At 38.5% G+C, this 12411-nt stretch overlaps 1 protein-coding gene across 11 annotated transcripts in view; it reads right to left on the reverse strand.

Moving 5' to 3' along the window:
* Nav3 (neuron navigator 3) overlaps positions 1–12411 on the reverse strand; it is a 774463-nt gene that overhangs the window by 21926 nt on the left and 740126 nt on the right. For all 11 annotated transcript variants that reach the window (NM_001368815.1, NM_001081035.2, XM_017313946.2 and 8 more), the window contains 5 exons: positions 11048–11222; positions 4675–4772; positions 2387–2482; positions 1585–1753; positions 120–355 (listed from right to left, as the gene is read on the reverse strand). In NM_001368815.1, coding sequence (NP_001355744.1) covers positions 120–355; positions 1585–1753; positions 2387–2482; positions 4675–4772; positions 11048–11222 — 774 coding nt within the window. The remainder of the gene's footprint in view (positions 1–119; positions 356–1584; positions 1754–2386; positions 2483–4674; positions 4773–11047; positions 11223–12411) is intronic.

Consider the following 12411-nt stretch of genomic DNA (forward strand, 5'->3'; position numbering starts at 1 on the left):
ATTTTAGTGAACAACATCGATTTTTTTTTCAAGTGTGAAAATGCACAACATTTTAAACCCTAATTGCTAAAGATATTTCTGGGTAAATGAGGGTTGTTTTCTTAGTATCTGTGACTTACCTTACTTGACTTGTGGTCCACATTAAAGGTAGCAATGGCATCTTCTGTCTTTTTCCTTCCAGATTTTGTTATGACATATTCAGCAAGTTTGTTTGCTAAATAGGTCTTTCCCGTCCCGCTTGGTCCTGAGAGGATAATTCTGTGGTGCTCCATCAACAAGTTAAAGTACCTTTGGGTAATTGGCTTAGGAATCAGTGTATCAAAAACAAAACTGTCCAAACTATTTTCTTCTACCCCTGAAGGAAGAAACAAAGGAGATAATAGGCATTATTGTTCTGGAGAAAAACTGAAATGTATTACCCAAATAAAACCTCGTGAGTCATAAAAATGTAGCTCTTATGAAATAATTTTGTAGCTATTTCTAACTTGCACATATTGGATGTCATTAGAAAAGAGGACGTATTGATTAGAAGATACAGTGAAAAATCTAAGCTGTTTCCTTCACTGTCGGCTGCATATTTTCCATTATTGCTTAAAGAATGAAAGATAAAAATTGATTTTTTAAAAAAAAGAATAATTTATTTATTAAAATAAATAATTTGTCTTAGAACTGTATTTAAAGTGTTACAGAAGAACGGGAGATTTGTAACATTCTATAGAACGAAGATGGGAAAATGGCTTCATTAGGAGTGAGGAAGGCTTAGTGAAAGGCAATATGAGTTCATGGCCAGCAGAGACTACATGCTGAAACCCACTTTCAAAAAGCCAAAACTAAAGAGGACAATCCTTACACTCCTCCCCATACGCATTAGCTTCTGTCAGTCATAAAAGCACCATAGCTGTATTACCCTTTGAGCTTTTTAAAAGTATATATATAAATTACAGTGTTTGGTAAAGGATTAAGAAGAGAGCAACATTGTTTTCTTTTACTAACCCAATTACTTTCATCATAAAATCAAATACTGACTAATCCCTCTATTATCCCACAGTTTATACAGACACCTTCTCATTCTTGAACACATTCAAACAAGGAACTAAAGAGGCAAGCCGGCATCAGATGTTACATTAGCTATAACTAGTCACCAGAGCCAGAACCCGGGAGGCAGCATGTATTATCTCTGACTTTCATTCTCTACTCCAATGTGGATGCTTACTGAATATACATATTTTATCTCCAAAATATAGTGATGAATATGTTAGTTCAGGAAATACAATAATTTTCATTGAAAGCTTCTCTTATAAAGATGAGATAGAAAAAACGATCTAGAAGATGAAATTCCCCAAGATACCTTTCTTGTACAAATCTTGGTGACTCTTCAGAACTTTATTACAGGACTGAAAAGATGAATTTATTGGGATTTTAATGGTTTTAGTAGGAATTTATATATATAGACAACCCAATAGTCTGGTTCATACCAAAATTATGACAGAGGTCAATATAATTTATAATGTATGCAAACTTTAACAAGTTATAAGTGCAAATGAAATGGAGGGGTCTGGGTAAAGGTTATGTTTTTCATTTTACCTTTCAGGTTCACAGTGATGATATTATTATCTCCAACCAGGTATCCACAAGGTAGCAGTTCAGGCACTTCCAGGTTATGAGATCTAATTAAATCTCCTATACAGTAGCTAGCAATGCAGTCAGAGCTCAGACCAAGACTAGAGGATGTATCAATTCGGAACACATATTCCTAAAATAGTCCACACCAAAGGGGGGAAAAAAGTCAAAATAGAACTTCAACTCCTCTGCAACAAATATAAATTCATGAGGTTATAACACACACTGTCAAGAATTTTGAGTCACAATTTTCTCTATGGCCATGTCACCCGGAATGTGTGCGATTTTCCCCGGTCTCAGAAGCTAACTGTGGTTGGACCTTTTTTATTAGTTACATGGGAAACCAACCTGGGATGCTCAGTGCTACAGGCTTCTTGGGTGTGAAGATGACTCCGTGGTTAAGAATAATTGCTACTTTTCCAGAAGACCTGGGTTCAACTCCCAGTACCCTGATGACAGCTTACAAACAGCTGCAACTCAAAGGTCCAAGGGATCTGATGTAATTTTTTTGGCCACCGATATCAGGCATGCATATAGTGGACAGACTTAGATGCAGACCACCCAGACACATAAAACAAATACATTTTTTAAAATTAATAAAATGATAGACTATGTAAGAATTGTTGTATTAAACAGTACTGGGAAAGAAATCTTTCCATATGGAGATGGGGTAGGGAGAATCAGATGCATTTAAGCTATGAAAGTTAAGTACAGCATCAAAAGGGGAAATATTAAAATTGATGTTAAGCTACTTTCAAAAACTTACCTTAAAGAGACGCCTAATGACACCATCTAAGACATCCCATTTAGTTTTTCCACTAACACCAATGGATCCTATCAAATATGCCTGAGACTTCTGGTCCTTAAGGAGAACAAAATGAAGATAAGACCCAATAGTTTTATTACTTTATCACTATAATTCCTAATTAAATGTATTAATGGAGTTACTGCTTAAGACGGTATCTGGTGGCTTACATAAAATGAAATTTAACCCAATGAGTTAGACAACCAAACAAATAATGCAATCATCCGAACAACAACAAAAAAGAAAAAAGCTCAGATGACATGGCAGGCCAAAAGAACCTGGTGCATAAGCTACTTAGAAGAAAGAGAAGATGACAGCTGTCAGACAGATTTGCTTTTCATAGGGATGTACTTGACTCATTCCTCCTCTGAGAACCCATGCAGAAGGAAAATATAGAATACAGAATGGATCTTGTCAAACAAATCTGGAACTTTGTCTTATTACTTTGTGATTTTTATCTTTGATAAACCAAACACACAGTGTTTTCATTTTTAATTTGAATTTTTAAAAAACCAATGCATCAGTAACAACTAGGTTCCCCGTGCTCCTATGGGTAACATATTTGCCTATTTGAAAAGAAGTATGATTTTGAATTTGTCAGAAAATTTCTAGGAACCCACAAGAGGAACTTATAGGACTTATTATGAGGCAGACCTTAATACTAGAAATGATTGTCTCGTATCTAAATTATTTATAGAGTAGGCAATTGAGGGTTTTTCCCTGGGTATATGAGAAATTCAAGATTTTGTCAGCTGCAATTAAGTTGTAATATTCTTTATTTTTTGGTTAGGTGGAAGTAACTATATGGTATAATAATTATGATACCAGTGGGTAGATTTAGTTAACACATTACAATTCTAGTTTTAAAAGTCTAGTGGCCATTAAAATGTAATAAAATAATAATTGAGCCAAGCATTTAGAATACATGGATTCTACAACATATAACATGTACCACCTCATTAAGAAATATTATCAGAAGTAAATCACGCAGCTGACTTTAACCCTCATTTTCTTTATAATATTTAACACAGAAAGTGTAAATCATTGTCACTTTTTACAGAGATATAATATGACTTAAGAGTCATTTTTAATATAGAAAAAGTTTACAACCATTTAGCTAAGTGGTTTTGATATTATTCATTTTAGTACTATTAGGGGCTAAATATGTTCTGCCAATTCATTTGTTGAAGTCCTAATCTCCAATGTCATGATACAGAGGAACCCACTCTTTCAGAGACATTCAGGGTCAGCACAGACTATGAGAGTGAGGACGTCAAAGTGGTAGTGCCTCTCTATTCCTATCAGAGACCCACAAGTCAAGGCACCATAGATTCAGCCGAGAAGATGACTATCACAGTGCCTATACCAGCATCCAAATTAGCTAGAAGCTTGATCTTGGACTTGTCTGCCTCTGGAACTGGTAGAAAATGACTTTTTAAAGTCATCTCTACCATGACACTTTATCGTGGCTATCCTTGCGTATCAAGACAACCCTCGTGGGTTGTACTGGGAAAAGATATTGAAACACAATGTGAGTTAGGTTATTCTGAGTGGAAATTTTTTCTTTCTGATATGTTTCTAGGGCAGTGAAAATGGGTATATGCACAGAGCTCTAGAACAGCTGCTTTTCAATTGGAAGTCGTGTAGGCTTCACTGATTCCATTAGACATAATTGTCCACTTATGAAAATCAGGCACAAGCCTATAGCTCAAGCAAAAAGATGAGACACTGTGTTATGAGCAACATTTTCAGAAGCAGTATTTCCCTTCTAAAACTCTGGGACTTTATTTTTGATTAAAAATACAAATATGTATTCTGGGCTACTATGTAACAATTCATTTAAAAAAGTTCTTTGAGGTTTGGGACACAGAGTCAAATAACATTAATTTGAAGAGAACTTTTAAATACAGAAGTTAAAAAGTTGCCTGATTGGGTAGGACTATGCTTTAAAAGGACATAGACAAGTGTCATTAATGGGATTTGCTCTTCTGATTTCAGTAGACTGTTGCTCTGGCATCTACAATATTTGTTATCTTATAGTCTTCCATCTGTATAATGATCACACAGCAGCTTTAGAGCCCAGATTGTCTCTATCTTTTCGACGTATATAATATATTCAACTGGCACCAATACAGAAAAATAAAATATCAACAAGAACAAGCTCTCAGATATACAATACATTTAAATTGATAAGAGTTCTCATTCCTGACTTACAGAGAAGGAGATTAAATATGAGATTAGTAGAATACCTTGGCTCGACCGTAGCCCTTGCTGATGGACACTATAATTTTCACACTGCGGCCATCCTTATGTCCTGTTGCATCACCAGTGTCATCTAGCAAAATATCTATGGGATTCAAAAGAAACAATCACTATGGATTAACATTAAGTTAGAGTTGTTTCCTTTCCATCTTTTCCCCCTCCTACCATGTAAATATTGTGCAGTGGTACCTGTTTATCATGCTCACCTATCTGTTTAAAAATTCTCAGCTCTCAAAAGAATGAGTTATGTGGTGAGACTAATATTTCAGTTTAGGAATTTTATTTATGCACCTCAAGATCTTTACCTAAGTGTTGGGCCATTGCCTTTAAGTGAAGACATGAGTTTTACTTTATTATAGATAGATCTTGATAACACTTGCGTAACATCTCGGCACCATTATAATGGCAATGAATTGAAAAGCAATCCAGCTCCTCGTTTAAAGACTACAGAGGTGCTAAGATGTGAGTGGCCATCAAATGAAACACCTTTCAGCCATGGGGTACAAGATACAGTTGTGCTAGCCCTTGCTTATGTCTATCATCATCAGGGACTGATGTCAAGCATGATACTAAGAGTGACAACATTATACACACCTACAGAAACATGTTACACATTGTTCTCCTGTATCCTGTATACTAACAGCTTCAAAACTAAAATTCTGTTTTTAGTCATAGTCTAATAGTTACTAAGGTATGCTAATGCTTACTTGCATTTATAACACCAGATTTTTAAACATAGTTAAATGTTAAAATTTAAAACATGTTATAGAAGATAAATGTTCAGTTTGGAGGAGTGATATAAAAAGCATCCCGCATACATGTTGTTTTCCTTTAGCAGCGATGATATTATGGAGTCATACCTAATACTAATATGAAGATATTATTCTGTGGATAAAGATGAGGCATGTGTCTGACCCAACTGCACTAATAATTTCATGCAGACAAATACTGTGATTACTATCATCACCACAACAACTTATTAAGATGACTCCTGACAATGGAATCTTTCTATTTTTGTTTGTTTGAGGGAGGATCATATTCCCTTATGGGCTAGCCTGGGACTCAAGGTGATCCTTGTCTTCTGAGTGCTGGGAATATACTTAGGAGCTACCATTCCTTCCTGGAATGGCCTCTATTATGTCAGTAATAATTAAATGGATAATGTCATACAGGAAGAGGCAAAAATTACTTAAATATCATGCAATTAATAAACAACTTTTAGAGATATGGTATATGTTGTGGATTTGGTCCCCCAAGTTGCACGAGAATGGACATGTGTACCCATAAGACACTGAGGGACCCTGCCCCCTGTTGGTTTTGGTTGGCAAAGTTGCTGGCAGCCAATGGCTGGGCAGGGAAACTGAGGCGGGACTTTAGGATTCCTGGGCAAGGGACTGAGAAAGGAGCAGGAAGGTGGAGAACCGCCAGGCCAGGCCAGGAAAGGAGGAGAAGCCATGCCTGAGTTGTGCCAGACAGAGAACATAGCCTTCATGTAGGTGCTGGCGAACGCAGCCCGAGAGGGTTGCAGGTCTGGGTCTGGGGCAGCCAAGATGGAATACAGGTTTTAGTAAGTAATAACTCAGGAATATCGGAGGGGAGTGTGTTAGCCATGTGCAAGATTGGAAGTGGCCTAGTCATTGAAATGTTTAAGACATATTAAATTATAAAATGCTCTCTCCTTCCTTCCCTTCCTTCCTTCTCCCCCCCCCCCCCACCTCCCTTCTCTTTCTGTGTGTGTTTCACTTAGGAATCCAGAACATTGGGGATGGGTAGCAAGGAGCACTGTCACAGGGACGATTTGAGCAGTCATTGGGTTCAGCAACAGGTATATAAAATTATCACTCAAAGGTTTATTATTATTGTAACTAACAATATTACACGTAGGTTGAATTCAGGGCTTTGTGCATTCTTAGCAAGTCCTCTCCTCTGGGACTCAATCTTAGTTCTTTTCTCCATTGGAAAGTTCTCTGTCATCAAAAATAATCTTTTTTTTTCCATTTTTTATTAGGTATTTAGCTCATTTACATTTCCAATGCTATACCGAAAGTCCCCCATACCCACCCACCCCCACTCCCCTACCCACCCACTCCCCCTTTTTGGCCCTGGCGTTCCCCTGTACTGGGGCATATAAAGTTTGCATGTCCAATGGGCCTCTCTTTCCAGTGATGGCCGACTAGGCCATCTTTTGATACATATGCAGCTAGAGTCAAGAGCTCCGGGGTACTGGTTAGTTCATAATGTTGTTCCACCTATAGGGTTGCAGATCTCTTTAGCTCCTTGGGTACTTTCTCTAGCTCCTCCATTGGGAGCCCTGTGATCCATCCATTAGCTGACTGTGAGCATCCACTTCTGTGTTTGCTAGGCCCCGGCATAGTCTCACAAGAGACAGCTACATCTGGGTCCTTTCGATAAAATCTTGCTAGTGTATGCAATGGTGTCAGCGTTTGGATGCTGATTATGGGGTGGATCCCTGGATATGGCAGTCTCTACATGGTCCATCCTTTCATCTCAGCTCCAAACTTTGTCTCTGTAACTCCTTCCATGGGTGTTTTGTTCCCAATTCTAAGGAGGGGCATAGTGTCCACACTTCAGTCTTCATTCTTCTTGAGTTCCATGTGTTTAGCAAATTGTATCTTATATCTTGGGAATCCTAGGTTTGGGGCTAATATCTACTTATCAGTGAGTACATATTGTGTGAGTTCCTTTGTGAATGTGTTACCTCACTCAGGATGATGCCCTCCAGGTCCATCCATTTGGCTAGGAATTTCATAAATTCATTCTTTTTAATAGCTGAGTAGTACTCCATTGTGTAGATGTACCACATTTTCTGTATCCATTCCTCTGTTGAGGGGCATCTGGGTTCTTTCCAGCTTCTGGCTTTATAAATAAGGCTGCTATGAACATAGTGGAGCATGTGTCCTTCTTACCAGTTGGGGCATCTTCTGGATATATGCCCAGGAGAGGTATTGCTGGATCCTCCGGTAGTACTATGTCCAATTTTCTGAGGAACCGCCAGACTGATTTCCAGAGTGGTTGTACAAGCCTGCAATCCCACCAACAATGGAGGAGTACTCCTCTTTCTCCACATCCATGCCAGCATCTGCTGTCACCTGAATTTTTGATCTTAGCCATTCTGACTGGTGTGAGGTGGAATCTCAGGGTTGTTTTGATTTGCATTTCCCTGATGATTAAGGATGTTGAACATTTTTTCAGGTGCTTCTCTGCCATTCGGTATTCCTCAGGTGAGAATTCTTTGTTCAGTTCTGAGCCCCATTTTTTAATGGGGTTATTCGATTTTCTGAAGTCCACCTTCTTGAGTTCTTTATATATGTTGGATATTAGTCCCCTATCTGATTTAGGATAGGTAAAGATCCTTTCCCAATCTGTTGGTGGTCTTTTTGTCTTATTGACGGTGTCTTAATTTAACAAACTTCCGGGGTGATATTGTCAATCTTTTTCTCTTTTTCCAGTCTCTTAAGAATAAAATGTTGTAGAATTATTGCTAATTATTCTTTAGCAATAAAAAGGATAAATAAAGGACTTTATAATCTATGATGTCTTTTAGAATGACTGGAATAGAATGAAATTCTCAAAGGATATAAATTATTGGCATTTGAAGAAACAGCAGTGTTCATCAACTTGAGCTGGTAGTTATAGAATGCACATATATATCGAATTATCCCATATAAATACTAGCTTCATAAAACTGTTTCTTAAATTTACTTGTTCCAAGTTTTGGCGGTTTAGAGGAGCACACCATTGGTTTCTCATATTTAAACTTCTTATAACTCATAACTAAAGCTCCTCTTCAGTCTCTTGCTCAGCTACTCATAAATATTCATAAATATCAAGTAAACACTTTGAATAAAAAGGAAGTAATCTGAATATTGAGATGCATATCAAAGTAGAAAAAATAAACTTCTTTTCTTCTCTGGATGTATGTCCTCAACAAAGTGGTTTCAGGATGTGCTGGAAATGAATGGGGCAGTGAAATAGAGAGAGTCTGACAGGAGAAAGTCCTAGATTGATAGAGCTTCCTTCAGGAGGTGGCACTGGGCATAAGACCAAAGAGTGACAAGCTCTAGGCAAGCAAAAGGCCAGGAAAAATTGGTTCAGTCAACAACCACCACCACAACAACAAAAATAGTGGAAAGGCCATATTTTAAGATCTGGCTATGATGTTGGCATAATGGCACATGCCTGTAATCCCAGCATGTGTGAAGAAGAGACAGGGAAATTGGGAAGGCGAGGTAAAACATAGTGAATTCAGGTTATCTGTTTGGGCTCGTGGGATACCTACATAAACACTTGAGACTAAAGCCACACCTACTAAAATGAATCAGGAAGTTCTAAGAATGTGCTCATGACAGAGAGAAGGGAAAGACCAAGGAGAGAGTACAGAGTCCTCTGCAATGATGCTGAGTAGGTAGCTGTCCTTCCAATCAGATGTACCTCGGTTGCTGTTCCCACATGCCTGTCATTCCGCTCCATGACATACTAGCTCTGAAAAGCTTAAAATACAAAAACTTCTCCTGACAACATGGAGTAAGCCCACACCGTTAAACAAATGAGCAATGGCGTTGGCTTTATAGAGATAGATAATTAAGGCAAAACTTAGTAAAACCTCCAGCCAGTGAGTGATCCATCCAGATCTGGGCTTGAAAACCTCTTCTTCCGCTTGCTGGATACGTTATTTATGTTGACAGATATGACTACAGTCATGTTCCTAAGACTTGGTTTACTCCTGTGTAAAATGGGGTGGAAACTACCTACCTTGGGAGACTACCGAAAGAATGTCTTTAAAAACACCATTTTACATGGTTCATAAGTTTTGCTATCTATAATATTACTTCTTTCTCTATGTGCTCAATATTAAAACCCTCCTCTTTGCAGTAGGATAGCGTCTCTCACTCCATGTCCTTCCATATCACCCGAGGTAACAATTCTCAGGAGAATACAATCTCAAGTCATGAAGTCTCTGTAATTTCTTTAGTGGAACAATAAGCTACTGTCCCAAATGGTTAAAAGCATTGTTTGTCTGAATAATTGGAACTGTTCATTGTTTTTCTGGATAGATCGTGAAGGAAAGTACTTTTATTGTACTTCTTCTATAACATGAAAGGCTGTCAAAACAGAATTTTAAGTATTCTGACTTTATTTGAAGATGCAATTTAATAAAATTATAATCAATTTTAGAGTATTTAATATCGCTTTTTTTTTAATATTCCTTCTCACCCTCTTATCCTTGTGCATCTTGGTGCGATTTGGGGGAAATGGTTAGGTATCTTGTTTCTGACAGTGTTGTCTAGCTACCCAGGAATGTGTATAACATTGGTTTCCGGTGTCCTCTGGTGGTTGTGCTATGCAATTACCGCAGATACCATGTAAACAAGTCCTAAAGGAAATTTTATGTCGATGATTGAATGTCCCAGGAAGAGTTGTACCTTATAATTGAGTTACACCTCAGATATGAAGATGAAATTATGTCATATGATTCTACTTGAAATCAGATCAGAAGTGTACCCCTGTCCTATCATTTGTATGCTGACTACAACGAGAGAATCCAGCGTTTTTTTTTTTTTTTTTTTTTTTTCTTTTTTCCCTTTGTTGAAAATTTAATAGAGCTACAGAATGGTTGATACAGCAGCTCTCTGGCTGACATCGTGAAGGCTAGTGCAGTCAAATTTAGAAATTGGCTCTGTACAAGGAAAACTCTATTAACTGGCACGGAGTTATTATTGTTATATTCATGAACACCAGTCACCACAGAGAGTATTTATTCCCATTCATCCTATTCATAATCAGAAGTACTTCACTGTGATTTTTTTTGAACACTGATAAGAAAACTATGTCTCTAAGATTCTGTATTAGAGAATGTTGGTGTATAACTATTAAAAAAAGTCCCAGAACTTGGGAGGCAGAGGCAGGTACAGCATTGAGTATTCAAGTTTAGATGGCCTATATAGCTAGTTCCAGGCCACACCCTGTCTCCCCAGAACTATTGAGCTAAATAAACAAACAAAATAAATGACTTTCTAGGATACATTTTAGCTATATCTGAGCACTGGTGAGAGGATTTTGAAGACAGGTAAGGTTTTCCTGATCTCAGGATGCCCTCTAGTAGCCATTAGGGGAGTAAAGAATAAACTTGTGGGGATCTGAACAAATACATGTCACACTCACAACACACATGCACACACATGCGCACACACACACACATACACACACAGAGGCACGCAGGCACACACACACACACACACAGGCACACAAGCACACAGGTATGCATGTAGGCACACATGCATGAATGCACGCACGCGCGCGCGTGCATCCACCCACCCATGCACATGCGCACTGACTTACCTGAGGTAACAGACTCTGTGATGTTCAGGTTGTTGAGTGAAAGCCCTAAGGACTGGCGTGAAGAAGAAGAAGAGGCTGTGCTTGAGGAATCAGAAGGGGGCCTGGCAGGTTTAGCTGTGTTTCCAGTCTCTGCCTTCAGCCGATCATTTTCAGCCTTCAATATTTCAATTTCGTTCTACCGTGAAGAAGTAAAACGTAAAAAGCATTTGAGAAAATGACAAAAAAATTTTTTTTTATCAGACTTAATTTGTACGCTTGTTAAATACTACGGTAAAATGTCAAACAAAATAAATTATGAAAACACGATTCCAAAGAAGAGAACCCGTTCCCCATTTCACCTGCATAACTTACTACATTTTCCGACACAGACGCAATTACTAATGTCATTACTTGTAGTACCGGGTATCAAACCAGGGCCTCACACATACAAGGCAAGTGTTTGACACTAAGCTACATTGTCCCATACTGTTGTTAAAATGTACTTTAACTAAGTTTTAAGGTTAAGGATATAGCCCAATATTTGAGAGATTGGCTTGGAAGGTCCTGAATTCAATTCTTAGCATTGCCAAAAAAAAAAAAAAAAAAAAAGGAGGGGCGCTGAAGAGATAGCCGAGCAGTTAAATAAGAGTAGTTTAGATTGGAGATGGAGGCAGGGAGATCCCTGGGCGTTCCTGGCCTATCGGTTAGCTGTAAGCTAAGGAGAGATCCTACCTCAAGGGACTAGGCAGAGAGGGTTGGAGAACACTTGACCTTCTGACCTATCTGCAGGACACTGCTGCACACAGGTGTGCATATACATTCGCACAGACAGACACAAACTACATTTTAAAAGAATGTAACTGGATAGTTCCTAAAATTTTTCTGTTTTGATTTTTTAAAACAATTTATCTGTGCATATGTGCTTACATACATGTGGGTTTATGCTCCTGAGCGCAATGCTTCTAGAATTCAAAGGAGGTGTCAGATCCCATGTAAGCTCCTGTATTTTCAGGAGTTTGTCAGCCACAACCCTTTTTCTTTTTCTTTATTATTACTATTGGATATTTTATTTATTTACATTTCAAATGTTATCCCCTTTCCCAGTTCCCACTCCAGAAACTCCCTACTGCATCCCCCTTCCCCCTGCTTCTGTGAGGGTGCTCGTCCACCTACCCACCTACTGCTGCCTCCCTGCCCTGGCATTCCCCTACACTGGGGCATCGAGCCTCCACAACACCAAGGGCCTCTCCTCCCATTGATGCCCAACAAGGCCATGCTCTGCTACACATGCAGCTGGAGCCATGGGTCCCACCATGGGCACTCCTTTGGCCAGAATTCTTAGGTGCTGGTTTCTGAGTTCAGATTCTCTTGACAAATAAAGAACA

This window comes from Mus musculus, chromosome 10 (assembly GCF_000001635.26).
Source record: "Mus musculus strain C57BL/6J chromosome 10, GRCm38.p6 C57BL/6J".
NCBI classification, from domain to species: domain Eukaryota; kingdom Metazoa; phylum Chordata; class Mammalia; order Rodentia; family Muridae; genus Mus; species Mus musculus.